General features: G+C 37.9%; 2 protein-coding genes across 13 annotated transcripts in view; one reads left to right on the plus strand and one right to left on the minus strand.

Moving 5' to 3' along the window:
- Positions 1-9,442, minus strand: part of Dzip3 (DAZ interacting zinc finger protein 3) — a 78,514-nt gene extending 69,072 nt beyond the window's left edge. For 5 of the 12 annotated variants that reach the window (XM_038345136.1, XM_038345143.1, XM_038345142.1 and 2 more), the window contains exons 1-4: positions 9,194-9,442; positions 8,104-8,296; positions 4,396-4,554; positions 996-1,112 (exon numbers count right to left, since the gene is read on the minus strand). The gene's annotated coding sequence lies outside the window, so the exon portion shown is untranslated. Of the gene's footprint in view, positions 1-995; positions 1,113-3,396; positions 3,416-4,395; positions 4,555-8,103; positions 8,297-9,193 lie in introns of those variants that run through there. The other 7 variants (XM_038345137.1, XM_038345132.1, XM_038345139.1 and 4 more) reach the window with 5 other exon arrangements.
- A 209-nt stretch (positions 9,443-9,651) lies between these two features.
- Cip2a (cellular inhibitor of PP2A) overlaps positions 9,652-17,826 on the plus strand; it is a 31,164-nt gene continuing 22,989 nt past the window's right edge. Inside the window, exons 1-4 of the mRNA XM_038346388.1 lie at positions 9,652-9,753; positions 13,339-13,486; positions 15,346-15,458; positions 17,172-17,266. Coding sequence (XP_038202316.1) covers positions 9,652-9,753; positions 13,339-13,486; positions 15,346-15,458; positions 17,172-17,266 — 458 coding nt within the window. The remainder of the gene's footprint in view (positions 9,754-13,338; positions 13,487-15,345; positions 15,459-17,171; positions 17,267-17,826) is intronic.

The following is a 17,826-nucleotide window of genomic DNA, read 5'->3' on the forward strand; positions in this document are numbered from 1 at the left end:
TCAATGCTATCCTTTATAAGAGCTACTGTGGTCATGGTGTCTCTTCACAGCAATAAAACCCTAAGAAAGAGCTCTTTACCAAAATTATTTAACTATTGTAATTCTGATTGTGTCTGTTGGAAAAACACCAATAGTGATTCTTAGTGGTTTTTAATATGGTACGTCTTTGTCCCTGAGGCTACTATAATGAAGAACAACAGACTGGCTGCCTTATAGATAACTGAAATTTCTCTGTTCCATAGGGTGAAATCCAGAATCAAGATACCACCACAGTCAACCCTAGTACTGGGTTGTAGCCTGGCAAGTTCTCGTCATATCTTCATGTAGGAGGAATAGGGTAAGAGTTCTCTGAGGTTCAGAAGCTCTATCCCATGAATAATTTCTCTCTTAAAGTCCCTATTTTCTAATGCCATCATACTAAGAAGCTACACTTTAACAAATTTAGAAGGAAAGGAATAAATTCAACCTACTGCATAGGTGATTTGTGTCTTCAGTATCAAAGTCTTTGTTTTTCATGTTAGTGGCATCTAGCATGACAAAAATAGGGTGATTCACCAGACTTCACTCAGTGTCAAGCTGCACAAAGCTTTTATATTAGTAGTACTAAGAATGAATAAAATATACTGATGACTTGTGTGTGGAATCATGGAAGTTAGCATAGCCTAGCTGCCTTCAAATGTATGCTTCATCTGTTTTTCAGGATACAGTCTGTGGCTCCTGGGGCACAATGTGCCTTCCAACACCTGAGAGACCAACACACTACCTAAGGCAATGAAGTATTCAGGACACTTTATGTTTCTCTGCATATTCTTCAAGCCAAGGAAGCATAGAAGCTTGACAGGACAATTGGTCTTGGACATCTTGTGTACCCTGTATAGCTTACAAACATCACTGTATTCTGGCAACTACAACGTATTGATCCTGGCAACTGGCATTATATTCTGTTTCTGATAAAGGTATAAAAAGTCTGATTGCTCTGAATAAAATTGCCATACCTTAAGTTTTGCTCTGGACCTTCCAAGTGGCCTGCTTTCATTCTCACAGCCAAAACAGGTGTCCTTGGCCCAGTAAGTAAGTGTCTCTAATTTTTTTTCATCTTTAGTATTAAATTCCTGTACAAGGTCACAAAATGAACTTACTTAGACAAACACAGACACACCATTACAACTCCCTTCAAAAAATTCCAGGATGATAGTTGGAAAATATTTCCAATTGTTTTCAAGATTTTGATCATGCATTTTGTGCACCCCACTAAGAAATGTCCATTTCAACTCTTGGCTCATTTAGAAAGATGACTGCTAAAACTACTTGGGAACTCAAACTAGGAAACAGAAGACTTGAAATGTATACTCACGACTTCTTTATTACAAATTAGCCATATAAGTATGACTCCCTAGAGCAAAATTAGCATCGTTTCAGGAACAATTTTTTTCAACACCATATCTTGTTATGTCGCCCAAGATGACTTCAATCTTGTCATGCTACCTCTGATTTATTTCCAACTGTTGGAATTATAGGCAACTACCACTAGGCCTGAGCTAACACATCTTTAATTCTAGTTAAATCTAGTCAGTTGCTTCTGTATATACATGTCTCATAATGGTGACATTGTGTGGTTTCATTGAGAGTAAGATTTCCTCAGCTCCTGTGTACAAAACTATGAACTATATAACTATGTACACTGAATAAACATGTCCACACAACACTGAAGTATAAACATTATTAAATCCATTATAAAAACTGTAAAACTAAAGACTTAGAACTCTCATTACTAATAAGTCACTGAGCATAGAAAATCATGTAAAAATGCAATTCTTTCCACTCTTCTTCCTGACTTCTAGGGCCATACTAGACATTGTACAAGCTAAGGATGCAAATGAGTTCAGCTAGTATAAAGTATCTTGGGGTAACTCTAACCAAGGAAGTGAAATATATTTGACAAGAACTTTAAATCTTTGAAGAAAGAAATTGAAGAGGATACCATAAAATGGAAGGATCTCCCTTGCTCTTGGATTGGGAGGATCAACATAGTAAAAATGGCAATTCTACTAAAAGCGATCTATAGATTCAATGCAATCCCCATTAAAACCCCATCAAAATTCTTCACAGATCTTGAGAGGACAATAATCAACTTTATATGGAAAAACAAGAAACCCAGGATAGCCAAAACAATCTTATGCAATAAAGGAACTTGTGGAGGCATTACCATCCCTGACTTCAAACTCTATTACAGAGCTACAGTATTGAAAACAGCTTGGTATTGGCATAAAAACAGAGAAGTTGACCAATGGAATCGAATAGAAGACCCGGATCTTAACCCACAAACCCATGAACACCTGTTTTTTGATAAAGGAGCCAAAAGTACACAATGGAAGAAAGAGGGCATCTTCAACAAATGGTGCTGGCATAACTGGATGTCAACAAGAATGAAAGTAGATCCATATCTATCACCATGTACAAAACTCAAGTCCAAATGGATTAAAGACCTCAATATTAATCTGAACACACTGAACCTGATAGAGGAGAAAGTGGGAAGTACTCTACAACATATGGGCACAGGAGACGGCTTCCTACGTATAACCCCAGCAGCACAGACATTAAGGGCAACATTGAATAAATGGGATCTCCCGAAGCTGAGCAGCTTCTGTAAAGCAAAGGACACTGTCACGAAGACACAAAGGCAGCCTACTGACTGGGAAAAGATCTTCATAAACCCCGCAACAGACGAACGTCTGATCTCCAAAATATATAAAGAACTCAAGAGACTAGACTTTAAAATGCTAATTAACCCAATTAAAAAATGGGGCACTGAACTGAACAGAGAATTCTCAACAGAAGAAGTTCAAATGCCCAAAAGACACTTAAGGTCATGCTCAACCTCCTTAGCTATCAGGGAAATGCAAATCAAAACAACTTTGAGATACCATCTTACACCTGTCAGAATGGCTAAAATCAAAAACACCAATGATAGCCTTTGCTGGAGAGGTTGTGGAATAAGGGGTACACTCATCCATTGCTGGTGGGATTGCAAACTTGTGCAGTCACTTTGGAAAGCAGTGTGGCAGTTTCTCAGGAAATTCGGGATCAACCTACTCCAGGACCCAGCAATTCCACTCTTGGGAATATACCCAAGAGATGCCCTATCATATTACAAAAGCATTTGTTCAACTATGTTCATAGCAGCATTATTTGTAATAGCCAGAACCTGGAAACAACCTAGATGCCCTTCAGTGGAAGAATGGATGAAGAAACTGTGGAATATATACATATTAGAGTACTACTCAGTGATAAAAAACAATGACATCTTGAATTTTGCATGCAAATGGATGGAAATAGAAAACACTATTCTGAGTGAGGTAACCCAGACCCCAAAAGATGAATATGGGATGTACTCACTCATAATTGGTTTCTAGCCATAAATAAAGGACATCGAGCCTATAATTCGTGATCCTAGAGAAGATAAATAAGAAGGTGAACCCAAAGCAAAACAGATAGTTATCCTCCTGGATATTGGAAGTAGTCAAGATTGCCGGGCAAAAATTGGGAACTTGGGGGCGGGGTGGGATGGGGGTAAGGGGATATGGGGAGAGAAAAGTGTGAAGGGGAGGATGGGGAGAGCTTGGATGAATAGGATGGCTGGGAAATAGGAAGGATGGATATGGGAGCAGGGAAGTATATCTCTTAATTAAGGGAGCCATTTTAGGGATGGCAAGAGACTCTAGAGGGTATCCCAGGTATCCAGGGAGATGCCCCCAGGTAGTTCCTTGGGCAGCTGAGAGGGAGCTGGAAAAGGCCAGACCCTATAGTCATACTGATGAATATCTTGCATATCACCACAGAACCTTCATCTGGCGATGGATGGAAATAGAGACAGAGCCACACATTGGTGCACTGGACTGAGCACCCAAGGTCCAAATGAGGAGCAGAAGGAGGGAGAACATGAGCAAGGAAGTCACAACTGCGAGGGGTGCTCCCACCCACCGTGATGGTGGGACTGATCTAATCGGAGCTCACCAAGGCCAGCTGGTCTGGGACTGAAAAAGCAGGAGATAAAACCGGACTCCCTGAACATGGGGGACAATGAGGGCTGCTGAGAAGCCAGGGACAATGGCACTGGATTTGGATCCTACTACACATACTGGCTTTGGGGGAGGCCTAGCCTGTTTGGATGCTCACCTTCCTAGACCTGGATGGAGGGGGGAGGAACTTTGACTTCCCACAGGGCAGGGAACCGTTACTGCTCTTCCGACAGGAGAGGGAAGGGGAGTGGAGGGAGAGGTAAATGGGAGGTGGGGAGGAGGCAGAAATTTTTAATAAAAAAAAATTTAAAAAATCATTAAAAAAGAAAATTATTATTAAAACTCTGACATGAATGTCTCTTGCATCTTTACTTACCTAAGAAACAGAATTCAGAAACCATGTATAGTAATTGTGTGAAGCAAACAAAAAAGTCCAGGCAAATTTTGAACAATATGATATAAAATTAGAAGTGAAAATAGGGGGAAATATTTATTCCAATTATCAAGACTTCTACTCTTAGCATAGACATGAATTCTGTAAAATATACAGAAAGAAAAGCTGTAAGTTTTTTTCAAAAGTTAAAAGTAAATTTATGGCTTGATCAATCAGAATAATTGAAATTTAATACCTTACAGTAAAGAAAATAAAATTATCATTCCTCTTAGTGATAGGAACATCAGACACATTTGTCTTTGAGTTATTTTACTATTGTACAAACATGATAAGAGCCCTTTAATACATACCGATAGGGCAATGGTAAATCACTAGACAGGCCTCAATATAAAGATATAATATATAAGATATATAATATAAAGATATGGTAAAGAACAGACACATGAAGCTATTCCTTTCTGGTTTGACATGGCATATGCCATTTTACATTAAGGTTTTTAATTAAAATTCCAGTGAATTTAAAGATAATAAGTATGATACAGTAATTATATAAAATATTAGTAGTTTATTTGTACCATACACATCTGTATATGCTACATTTTTATATGATGCTGTCATTTAATGTGTTGTATTATGACACCATGGCAACTAAGATGTCACCTAGTCATAGTAAGTTTCTAATTTAACATGATCTTTCTGGACCAATATCATACACACATCATGACCAAAGCATCATTATGGGGATGTGATGTGGGAGAGTCTTCTGTTTGTGTTGATTTCACTGGTTAATAAAGAAACTGCCTTGGCCCATTTGATAGGCCAGCCCTTAGGTGGGTGGAGTAGACAGAACCTAATGCTGGGAAGAAGGGAAGTGAGGCAACCGCCTCAAGCAGTCGCCATGACTCTCCTCTCTGAGATGGATGCAGGCTAGAATCTTCCCGGTAAGCCACCCCTCGTGGTGCTACACAGATTACTAAATATGGGTTAATCAAGATGTGAGAGAATTAGCTAATAAGAGTCTGAAACTAATGGGCCAGGCAGTGTTTAAATGAATACAATTTGTGTGTTGTTATTTCGGGTGTAAAGCTAGCCATGTGGGATCCAGGCTGGATGAAAAACAGGCCTGCTTGCCTCTCACTACAGGGATATGCCTGTTATTTCAACAAAAGAGATAATATTCTTTCTTTCTTTCTCTTTTTTTTAACTTTTTCTTTTTAGTACTTTGGCTTTGTAATAAGGGCTAATATTCCTGAAAAATAGGAATAATCTGATACAATTTCACTGTGTGGGGGGGTCTCTGTATAAAGGATGAAAAGTTCAGTATCAATATTTGAAAAGTTTTAGTTTTAACAGGGACAGTTCTAAATAACCACATGCTTAATCTGTTATATCTTACTCCTGGATATCTTCACCATCAAAGTTTAGAACCTAGGTAACTGAATCATTTGTTGTATCTGAATGTCTATGAATAAACCCCTTGTTTTGAAACCTGAGCCAATGAAATATTTGTCCTATTTCTGTTGATACCTACTAATAATCCCTTTTTTGGAACTTGGGCCAGAGAGACATTTGTGGTTTCTGCTATTAATGCTCACTATGTAATTCCTTATTTTAGATTTGGCCTTATGTCCCCACTAGAATGCAAGTTCCACAAGTCAGTACATTATTTGTCACCTCACATGGTTTACACACTCAATATTCATTCAACCAATAATGCCACCTATCTCTCTTCAGCAGCAAAACCTTGAAGGCAGAACAAGATGCTGCTAAGTAGTAAGACTGTTCTGCTAATCTAGACTTCTGTTAAGAGGTAGTAAATAGGTTCTTTAGCTATAAGATGATCACAGGGTTAACAGAGCACTTGTATTAGCTTGCAGTCCCTTCTTAGTCAGATCTGGGGTTTTCTCCATGTCTCTCCAATCTCTAAATACTTAGTTACTTTAAGTTCTAGACTTCGACAGAAACTTCTTTTCTATCCATACCGACTTCTACAACATTTTGCCTTGAAGCATTGATTTCTTTGCATCCCAATGTCTTTATTACTAATAAGTTTAATAGAATACACATCTCCTACAGACATCTTGACATAATGTAAACTGATTTCTAGATAGTTACCACTTTTCACAAATAGCTGAATAGACACACTCAGCCTATTTTAACCTAGGTCGGTCTGATTGCAGTCAACCTCCACACTCATGAACAAGAAATAAATCCTGATTTTTAACTAGTTTGTTTTCTATACAAGTCGGCTGCCTAAAACTGCAATAAAAATTTGAAAATTTTAATCCTCAGTACCATCCTCTCTCTCTTTCCTGAGTTTTTCACCAAAACACATGGTAACGTCCATAATTTATTTACGTTTTATATATTATTTCTTCATTAAAATGAACTCTATTTGGGTAGAAATTTACCACTGTATCCTCAGAATCGAGGTATGTATTAACCACCTAACTTCATGAAGTACATGATAGATGCATGAATAGTGGGTCATTGGTTTGTGCTATGATCCCTACATCACAATATTTTACAGTTCTATAAAAACTTCAAGCCCTGCCTTCATTCAGATTGATTTATTTAATATTAAATGTTGGTTATGTTAAAAATTGATGTTACTATACAGTATTGAAGTCAATACTTTAATTTCTTCTGAAACTAAATCAGCTAACAATCCGGAACTTTTGTTTTAAAATCGTAAGCAAGCATTATTTCTTTTAAGCCTCTTTCTTACATTATGAACTGGAGGACTATCTAGATAAAATGTAAACCAGTCCAAAAAAAAAAAAAAAAAAGCTTACACGGAGGAAAGATTTTATGCTAATCCTTAAAGATTGAGTGAACTGGATTTCATCTAAAATAATGTACTCCTAATAACACTCTACTTTTCCCAGTAGCACTTATAGTTTCCCAGACTTTACCCTTTTCCCGACTAGTTTTTATGTTAACCTGACACAAAAATAACATTTACCACAAACCCAAAATGAGAAAATAAGTACTAAAAATTCTAACTTGAAGACACAAGGCATGAAATATTGAGTAAAATCAGCAGAAATCCTTTTGCTACTGCCTTTGTGAGCTTCACAAATGCCTTATGCCATACTCTGCAAGCTATAAAATAGTAATCAACTAGATAGCTCTCACTTTTTAATGAGAATTAAGTAGTCGTTAGAACATCCTTTGATGGACGGCAAGTACTCAAAAGTGTTTGTTATTATTAGTATCCAACAAAAAAAGCAACCTAATTCGCTGTATTACTTTTAAAAGGAAACCGAATGTATAAATGTAAACTTCTGGACATTTTTAAAGGGGTTTTAAAAAACAATAGAGATAAAGAGAAATGTCCCAAACATGAACAATTATAAACTGTCCTGGTTATAATGTTGAAGATCTTCTCTATCACCATGATGTCCCATGTTGAGATTACATTAATGCAATAAACTGAGACACTTTATAGGAAGAAATAATGTTTATAGACAATATATATGTAGAAAACTTAAGAGGTACACTAAACTCTTAGACTTAACAAAATTTGGTAAGTAGCTGATTTAAAGATACATCAAAACCCAGTAACTATATTTTAGAATAGCAAAATCTGATAAGAAAATTCTCAAATACCTAGGAACACAATTAGAAAAATACAGAACTGACAAACTATATAAAATTTCACTGAATTTAAAAGATTCAATTAATTACCTTACATTATCTCTACCTTCTTAATCCCATCTGGAAACTTGGTATCTCTTCTAGATTGTGGAGATGGCACTTGATGTAGGCAGCTTGGGGTCTTTCCTACTTGTCCAAACAGGGATGATGCTGGACACTTGTCATTATATGTGAAAAGTCTTAAGACTATGTATTCTTACAACTCCATTTACCAATGACTGCCCTTAACACAGAAGACAACAATTAACCCTTCACAATGATTAACTGGTTTGAAAATAGTCTGCAAGACCGTTGTATGACCTTATTTTCCACGTCACTACTCAGCCTTGCTCTCTGATGATTACGAGTGCAGGCTCTTCATGGCACACTGTCATATTCCCCCACTTGACCTCTGTCCATGTTACTTCAACTAATTGGCAGCATTTTCTCCTAGAAAGTCTGATTTCTCAACTATTGAAACTATTTCCTCCAATGTCTTTATGTTTTGTTTTAGTGAGGCCTATCCTGACCTCTTCTATCCTCATGAGAAGAAATGACAGAGAAAAAGGGGGCAAAGGAGTTTATAAGCCAACTGGCTCCACTCTTCTTGGATGGTGCATTTCTGATGTATGTAGTGAATTCCAAGAGTACTTTTCTGCTTAGACCATGTCCCTTATTAGAAGTTGCTTCTCAGCAGGCAACACTTCCCCATCTTTGTTCTGAGTGCCAATCCCTTGTCCGTTATACATACTTGTTTAAAATGGAATGAATGGATGCATGCACAAATGAATATATTAGCTACAAAGTCTCGTGTGAATAACAGCAGCACAATCGTCGTTGTCTCACTTCGTTATATAGCCATGCAAAACAGTACCTCTAATTTAAAAAAAAAAAAACATATCAAAAGTGACATCAACAGATATCAACACTGATGAGAATACAGCTCGGGAGCACCTCCGGCCCGGGTGCTCTCTAGGGGGAGTGTGTCAAATTCCATTGTAAGGCCATGCCTAACTTGCCCCAGGATCCCGAAGGCCACCGGTTTAGTCCTGGACCCAAGAGAGCGCGGCTGGAGGAACTGCGGCCCCTCCCCCGCCACATCCAAACCTAAGTCACTGAGATGCCGCTCGGAATTCCTCACCGTGCTAGACTAGGGGAGCGGCCGTGTCCAAGCAGAGGCTGACGCGCACGAACACCAGGCCCCGCAGCGCCGCCGCCGAGGACGCCCACGGAACCAGAGCCCCCTACGCGCACGGACCCCGTGCGCCCCGCAGCCCCTCCACGACTTGAGCCGCACTCGCGTGTCTCGCGAGATCCCGAGTCTTCGCGGACCTTCTCGCCGCCGCTCGGCTGAAAGGGGGCTGCTGCGGGGCTCCCAGCCGCCACCTCCCCACTCCCCCAGAACCTCGACCCTCGGCCCACCCCCGCCAATCACAGGCAGAATTCCCGGAGGCTGCCCGGAGACTTCCGGAAGCCTACCGGAACCGGAAGGAGCCGGAGCAGAAGCGGCGGGACCTAAGAAAATCAAAAAAAGCGCGGCTTCAGCTGGAGGCTGTGGCGAGCGGGTGGCTGTGGCCGCTGACAGGACGGCGCCTCGGCATGGACTCCACCGCCTGCTTGAAGTCCTTGCTCCTGAGCATCAGTCAGTACAAAGCCGTTAAGTCGGAGGCGAACGCCACCCAGCTCCTGAGGCACCTGGAGGTAAGGGGTTTCGGCGCGCGAGGGGGTGTCCCCTTCAGTCACCCAGCGAGTGGCGGTGAAGGCGACTGGGTGGGTGCCCAGAGGGACTGAACGGTGGCCTGCTCCGGACCAGGTTTAGGAGTGTTTCTTGACTGGAGAGAGAGGGGAAGAGGAAGAGGGAAGTGTGTGTGCGTGTTCCCGGTCTTTCTTTCAGGTGCCTAGCTTCTAAATTCATCTTGTTTTCTTTTTTTGGATATTGAGTGGCTTCATCATTCAATATAATCACTGCGATTCATTCAGGTTGCCTGCACTAGCAGGACTTACTTTTTATGTTATGTGTAATTCCATTTATATAAGTATACCGCAGGTTGTGTACATGTACGTGTTGATAGACATTTGATTTTTTTTCAGGTCTGGATGGAATTATGAATCAGCGCATTGTACTCCTACTTCTTTTTCAATTTTGAATGCATTTGTTTCATATAAACCTACCAGTAGAGCTTTCAGGTTATGAGAAAGGCCTATGTTCCCCATTTTGTTGTTTTAAATTCTTTTAATTTAATTATGTCTGCGTATGTGTGATGCATGTGCGCCTGAGTGTAGGCCCTTCAGAAGGCAGAAGAGGGCATTATATCCTCTGGAGCTAGACTTACAGGCAGCTGTGAGCTCCTTGATGTGGGTGCTGGAACTCAAACTCAGGACCTCTGCAAAAATTAGTACATTCTCCTATCTGCTGAGCCATCCAGTCCACATTCACTTTTCTTTCGTATTGCTAGAAACAGTTCTCCAAAGGATTTGCAGCATTTTACTTCTTAGCAATATATCGAAACTGCCATCACTCAGCCATGCCATCCTTAGTATTTACCTTTTTTTGTTAGTGGTTGGTGTCGTCATGCCGAGCACTGAAAACTTTCTGAGGAATACACAAGTATATATCACAAGAAAGGGATTTTTTTTTGAAATGATTTGGAACCTCTGCTGCCATAGTTTGACTCTAGAACCCCACACAAACCTGCACCTTGAGTCATTTCAGGATGGTCAGGGCAAAGTTGAGCTATTGTAGTATTTAATGATAGCATTCACATCACTGACTGTGTAACTAGTTATTAAAAGCATGGGTTCACCTCTTTGGAGAAGTCTTGGTTGTGCGTCTTTATTATCAGTGAATGTCTCAGTTTACTTAAATATAAATCAAATCAGTAGCATTTAACTTAAAGAGTTATGAATATGAAAAAGAATAACAGATGTAAAGCAAGCAGGCCAATGCCACGGCCAGATAAGTTTTGTCAGTAAAATAAACTAGTTTTCATTAGGAGAAAGTTTACTTTTTTACCTTGTATTAACTAATTATTATATGTTAGAATATTATTGAAATAAGAGTCCAGTTCCAATCATGTTCAAAACAAAAAATGTCTTCATCTTCTAAATAGCTAAAATTTTACTTATTCATTTATTTTTTGTTTTTTCAAGATAGGGTTTCTCTGTGTAGCACTGACTGTCCTAGATTTCACTTTGTAGACCAGGCTAGCCTCAAACTCAGAGACATCCCCCTGCCTGAATGCTGGGATTAAAGGCATTCACCACCATGCTTGACTAATGGCTAAAATTATTAATAGATAAAAATGACCATGTTCAGAAAATTCTTGACCCCAAGTTAAGTTACCAGTTACAAATTTGTTTCCAGTTTTTTTGGGTTTTTTTTTTTGTTGTTGTTGTTGTTGTTTTGGGTTTTTGAGACAGAGTTTCTCTGTGAAGCATTTCTGGCTGTCCTGGAACTCACTCTGTAGACCAGGCTGGCCTCAAACTCACAGAGATCTACCTGCCTCTGTTGGAGGAGGCCGCTTGTTTTGTTTCTGATTGCTCAGCCCCAAAATAATCACACAGAAACTATATTATTTATGTCACTGCTTGGCCCATTAGGTCTAGCTTCTTATTGGCTAACTCTTATATCTTTTTTTTTTTTTTTTTTTTTTTTTTTTTTTGGTTTTTTGAGACAGGGTTTCTCTGTGGCTTTGGAGCCTGTCCTGGAACTAGCTCTTGTAGACCAGGCTGGTCTCGAACTCACAGAGATCCGCCTGCCTCTGCCTCCCGAGTGCTGGGATTAAAGGTGTGCGCCACCACTGCCCGGCTAACTCTTATATCTTAATTTAACCCATTTACTAATCTGTGTATTGCCATGAGACTGTGGCTAACCTGGTAAAGTTCCAAAGTTCTGACATCTGTTTCTGGTGGCTACATGGCATCTCCTTGACTCTGCCTTCTTCATCTCAGCATTCAGTTTAGTTCCCCCACCCCACCAACCTAAGTTCTGCCCTATCAACAGGCCGAGACAGTTTCTTTATTAACCAATGGTATTCACAGCATACAGAGGGGAATCCCAGATTGTGCCTCTGCCTCGCTGGGATTAAAGGTGTGGCCACCACAGCCCAGTTTGTTTCCAGTCTTATAGACATTATTGTTAAAGCACATTCTGTTAGTGAATAGGTAATGTGAAATTCTAAGAGTGAAGCTTGGTAAGAATGTGAGAAAATGGAAAGGAGATACAGAAAGGAGGTATTAGACTCTAATAATTAGAGGGTTATTAAAGCAGTTTGTTTAGAATGTGACCTTTTAGAGTATGTATATAAGATGTATTAGTCTAATTCTAAAATATCAAATTGTTTAATACCAGGTTTATGTTGACTCTCCCTTACTAAAATAACTGGGTTGAAAATTGAAAGTCTTATCTTTGCTAGATTTGAAAATGTTCTTTATTAACTTTATTGTTTCTACATAATTTCCTAACTTCTAGACTCAACCTGAAAGGAGTTGTTATCCATTAAGCTTCATATACCATTCTCAGAATAGATGGTATGAGTATGCTAGACTTCAGAATAATAAATCTGCTTGGGTCTTTTCTTAGTTAGGGTTTCTACTGCTATGAAGAGGCACCATAATTATAGCAACTCTTCCAAAGAAAACATTTAATTGGGATGACTTTCTTACAGTTCAGAGGTTTAGTCCTTTATTGTCATGGCAGGAAGCAATGTAGCATACAGGCAGACATGGTATTAGAGGAGCTGAGAGTTCTTACATCTTGATGCATAGTCAACAGGAAATTGTCTCAGATACTAGGCCCATTTTGAGCATACAAGAGAACTCAAAGCCAGTCCCCACAGTGACACACTTCCTCCAACAAAGCCACACCTTCTAATAGTACCACTTGCTGTGAGTTTATGGGAGCAGATTACATTCAAACTACCAAAGTTCTAGTATTCATTTTTAGTCTGTGTTCAGTATAGTATAATATAGAAAATATATAAATGGTAAAATGGTAGTCAGAAGTTCACTAAACATTAAGGAAATAATAGTATACTGTCAGGCTGTATAATAAGTAAAATTTAGATGATCTAAGTGGCTTATTGAAATGTTTCTGGAGAAAGTAAACAAACTGAAATCTAGGTAATTCGACTAGAGGAGAGAGTCTGTATATGGGCAGAAAGGTGTGAGTTTTCTAAACTGGGAAAAAAAGGGCTAAGTAGCATGTCATAGAAATGGTTTACTTGAAATGCAGAAGAAATAGAAATTGCCAGCACTTAACACATTTGTTTCCTACCTATTTCATAGGTAGTTTGTGGACAAAAGCTGACACGACTGTTTACATCACAGCAGATACTGCCAAGTGAATGTTTGAGTTGCCTCGTAGAACTTCTTGAAGACCCAAACATAAGTGCTTCACTGATCTTAAGTATTATCAGTTTGCTGTCTCAACTGGGTAATGTGTTCATACTTTCTTTTTTTTTTGGAGTTTGGAATACTATGAAATTAGTTTTTAAAGATTTATTTATTTTATGTATATGAGTGCTCTATCTGCATGTACTCTTGCACGCCAAAAGAATCCTACTATAAATGGCTGTGAGCCACCATGTTGTTGCTGGTATTGGAATTCAGGACTTCTGGAAGAACAGCTAGTACTTTTAACCACTGAGCCATCTCTCTAGCCCTGAACTTAATATTTTTTAAAGGGCATATAAAATTAATAGAATTTCTCCAAGAATGATTTAGTTTCAAAATATTTCTTCATTGTAGAACCATTTAAAGTTTGTCTTATGGTTCTCTCAAAAGAGTCTCTGAAGCTGGGCGGTGGTGGCACATGCCTTTAATCCCAGCACTTGGGGCAGCTCTAGGAGAATCTCTGAGTTCAATGCCAGCTGGGTCTACAGAGTGAGTTCCAGGACAGTCAGGGCTAAACAGAGAAACCCTTTCTCAAAAAAAAAAAAAAAGAAAGAAAGAAAGAAAGAAAGAAAGAAAGAAAGAAAGAAAGAAAGAAAGAAAAAGAGTACCTGAGTATATACATATATATACACATACATGTACATATGAACTCATATATATATACATACATACATACACATATATCTTGTCTTAAAGACTTCCATATTCTATAGAAAAGAATGCATGTGGGGAAATGACATTCTATTGAATTTTAAAACAACAAAAAGCCACGTGAACATAATGCTAGTATTAAAGACAACAATCAGAAAGATGTAACAGTCTCTAAAAATAATCCTTCAGTAATAGTCTACATTGAACTTAGAACCAAAGATAAACTATAATTATTTTTTCTATTCCTTCCCATTATGTTTCGTTTTTAAATGTTCATCTATTAATCATTTTCCCCTTGATTTGTGTATGCACAGAGGTGTTAGATATTTATGTCTATGGTTATAATCAGGTATCTTAGTAATAGAGAAGTATTAGCAGAGAGCAGCATTGCACTCTTTTGCAGAACAATCTAAGTATTGTTAATGATAGAAATATTCTGAGTTTGTATTATTCCTTAGAGTAACCTCTTGCCATATAGGCTCATCAAGCATTTGAAGTCTGGGGAGCTGAATCTAATTTTGATTAAACTTAATTTAAATAGTTGCGGAGTAATATGTACTAGCAGCTGTTACATTAGATAATACAGATAAGAGTAAAATGGCATGCGTTGTTATTCATTATCCCAGCCTTTTTTATCATTTCTACCTTTAGGGATACAATCTTAGTTAATGATTTGATGTGTATCCTTCTAATTTAAATTATTTATCTTTAAGTAATAGATTTTATATTTTAAGTCTTTGGATTTATAAAAGAAGTTGAAATGATAATCTGACTGCATATTATATAATTCAGGCTAAGTTGGAACTCAAAATTCTCTTGCCTCATTCTCTTAAGTGGGCATTACAGGCATTTACCACCAACCCCAGCTGTTATATTGTTTTAACATCCAAGTTTCAAGAATACGTAAAACAGGGCTTTTTTTCTTTGATAGTAATCTATGTATAAAAATTATTTATACTTTGAAATTGGTGTGCATTAATTAAAAAAAGAAAAAAATCTGTTTTGGCCAGCCATGGTGGCTTAATCTTGTAACCTCAGCATTCCTAAGGCTGAGACAGGAGGAACTGCCATGAATTCCAGGCCAGTCTGGGCTACAGAGTGAGATCCTGATTCAAAAACTCAAAATTAAATACTTTCTCATGTTTTGTCTTCTTTAAAGATAAGATTATATGACATAAAATTATTTTGCTATTGTGGAAAGATTTCTGCATGTGAAAGTGATACATTTTATGCTATTTTAACTTTTAGCTGTAGATACTGAAACCAGAGACTGTCTTCAGAGTATATACAACCTGAATAGTGTGTTGGCAGGAGTGGTTTGTCGGAGCAGCACTTGCCACAGTGATTCAGTGTTTTTACAGGTATACAGATCCTCATAGTATATTGACTCCTGTTCTCCTGTCTTTATTCTCAGACAAGAATTGGTAAGTTGTAGTCATCTTTCCCGGACAGCCAGCTTCAAATCAGGATGTGAAGACTTATTGCTAATTATAAATGCTTGGCATTAGCTCTAGGTTTGTTTCTAGCTAGCTTTTTTCTTTAACTTATATTTACCCCTTTCTATTAATCTATGTGTTTCCCTAAGGCTTATTACCTCATCTACATACTGTCTGTCCAGCTTTCCTGCTTCTTCTGTGTCTGGCTGGCTGACCCCCTGGCTGGCTGGCTAGCTTCCCTTTTCTCTCTGCCCCCACTAGTCCCACCTATAACTCCTCCCCCTAGCCATTGGCCATTCAGTTTTTTACTAATCAGGTGCCTTAGGCAGGCAAGGTAAAACATCAACACATCTTTACATAGTTAAATAAATGCAACATTAACAAAGGGAGTGCACTGTTGCATAGTTAAACAATTATTCTGCAACACAAATAAATGTGATACTTCTTTATATAGTTAAACAAATATTCTATTCCAAAACAGTAAGATGTTTTATTTTATATGATGACATAACATCATCAGCCATAGTACTTATTAGGAGCTAGTTGGTCACATGCCAGATATGTAAATATTTCTCAAGAAGGAGTCAGAGATAACCAGATCTGCATTATCACCACTTTCACTTATAACACTGTAACTTAAGGACACAGATGTGTGCCTTTTGAAATGTGATCTATTTATGTTAAAATTATAATTTAGGTTATATAGCCTTCGGCTGTTGAAGAAAAAATTTACAAAGAAAAAAATCTTACAAAACTTAAAGCTGTGGTTTATACTTGCTTAGCATAATTTGAAAACTCTTTCACTCATCAGTTTATTGAATCTAAAATGTCATCATCTGCAAGAAAGATAAACATGACCAATTGAACTGACATTCACTTTTAGACATAAAATGTAAAGGGAAAAAGATACCTTCAAATTAATTCAACCTACACTCAAGTTTAGTATAAGTAGGGGAACAAGGTAGATGACTGCTCAGATTTAGTTACTACAGCTGAATACTTGGGAGTAGTTCATTTGATAAGGAAAAATATGTATTTATCTCATAGGTTTGGTGGTTCAAGGACATGCTATTTATATCAACTATTATGTAGATCTGGCAAAGGGTCTTCTGGCTATAATCATGACAAATAGAAAGGGTGGGAACATGATCATATCTCAGGTAAGATAGGAGAGATACTGGGACCAGACTTGTTCCTTTTTCTGCTCTTAAGAACTACCATCAGGGTCACATGGGAAATACATGATACCTTCAGTGACCTAAGGAACTCTATTTAAGCTCTAACTTGTACAAGTTCTGCCACCTCCTGGTACCACCATCTAAGAAACTAAGGCTTAAATCCCAGGACCCACCCTGAATGGACATAACTAGGTGCCATTCAAACCATAGGAATGACAAGCCATTAAATAAAATACCTAGAAATGGATAAATTAAGACACGACTCCCATGGTTCTTAGTAGTCTCATTGCTTAGAATATATGTTTTGAAATAAAATTAAGGTTAAAAAATGGCATGGCTCTTGCTCTAGTGTTTGGTTCCTAAAATGATATACTGAAATGAAATACTTGCAATAGTTTATTTTTATGAGTGGGCAATATGTTTTTCATGTGTATACTCACAATTATTTTTTTATTCTCAGTGCATTCAACTCCTGCAGAGGTTAACATATAATGTCAAGTTTTTCCATTCTGGTGCCCACATAGATGACTTAATTACATTCCTGATTGGTCATATGTAAGTATACAACCAAGCATGTAATTTATTGGTTTATTTTAAAACTAAAACTAGGTGGTAGATCATTTCTTTTTAGTTAATGTTTTCTAACTTTAAAAGAAAAAAGAAAAAATCATTTATTTTTGTATATGTATTTTGCCTGAGTACATGAGGTACACCATGTTTGTGCAGGTGTCTGTGGAGGACAAAAGAGGGCTTCATATTCTCTGGAGCTGCAGTTACAGAGAGTTGTGTGCTGTCCAGTGTGAGTGCTGGAACTGAGACCCAGTTCTCTAAAAGAGCAATCATCTTACCAGCTTTCTAGGTTTTTAAACTAATTATTATCTGTTTCCTCCACTTGGCTGATTTTTAAGGGTTGAGTATTATAAAGCAGGTGTAATTTTCATAAGTAAGATTTAACAAATTGATTTAGGAAGAAAAATTAATCAAGGTGAACATTGTATGCTCTGTAGGTGAGCATAATAAAATATTGTCATTCTGATTGCTATTTCTTTATTTCTGTAGTACAGTTGAATAGGATAATTTAGCTTTAAAACATAAAAGAAACAGAATACTCTGAC

Source organism: Arvicola amphibius, chromosome 10 (genome assembly GCF_903992535.2).
Source record: "Arvicola amphibius chromosome 10, mArvAmp1.2, whole genome shotgun sequence".
In the NCBI taxonomy this organism is placed as follows: domain Eukaryota; kingdom Metazoa; phylum Chordata; class Mammalia; order Rodentia; family Cricetidae; genus Arvicola; species Arvicola amphibius.